The 418-nt window shown below is 77.0% G+C and overlaps 1 protein-coding gene across 2 annotated transcripts in view; it reads left to right on the top strand.

Annotated features, from left to right (window-relative positions):
• Position 1: 1 nt before the first annotated feature.
• Positions 2-418, top strand: part of AGAP3 (ArfGAP with GTPase domain, ankyrin repeat and PH domain 3) — a 106732-nt gene continuing 106315 nt past the window's right edge. For both annotated transcript variants that reach the window (XM_041402381.1, XM_041402383.1), the window contains exon 1: positions 2-281. In XM_041402381.1, coding sequence (XP_041258315.1) covers positions 2-281 — 280 coding nt within the window. The remainder of the gene's footprint in view (positions 282-418) is intronic.

Genomic DNA, 418 nt, shown 5'->3' on the forward strand with positions numbered 1-418 from the left:
GATGAACTTCCCGGGCGGCGCCGGCCAGAGCCCCGGGCAGCAGCAGAGCCTGGCGGCGCCGGGCGGGCCGGTGCCGGTGCCCGTGCCCGGGCCCTCGGGGCCGCAGCCCGGCGGGCCGCCCCCGCCGCAGTTCGGGCTCTCCAACTCGGCCGCGATCCGCGCCGAAATCGGGCGCTTCGAGTCCGTGCACCCCAATATCTACGCGATCTACGACCTCATCGAGCGCGTGGAGGACCTGGCGCTGCAGAGCCAGATCCGCGAGCACGTCATCTCCATCGAGGGTGAGCACCGGCGACCGGGCACCGAGCGGGTCATCGGGAACGGGGCGCCGAGCCGGGCCGGCCGCGCCGCCGCCTTTGTCCCCGCCGCCGCTGCACCTGCGCCCGCTGCCGCCCGCGGGGCTGCCCTCCCGGCCCTG

The sequence above is a fragment of the Onychostruthus taczanowskii genome, unplaced genomic scaffold (genome assembly GCF_017590055.1).
Source record: "Onychostruthus taczanowskii isolate IOZ18803 unplaced genomic scaffold, ASM1759005v1 scaffold198, whole genome shotgun sequence".
Lineage (NCBI taxonomy): Eukaryota > Metazoa > Chordata > Aves > Passeriformes > Passeridae > Onychostruthus > Onychostruthus taczanowskii.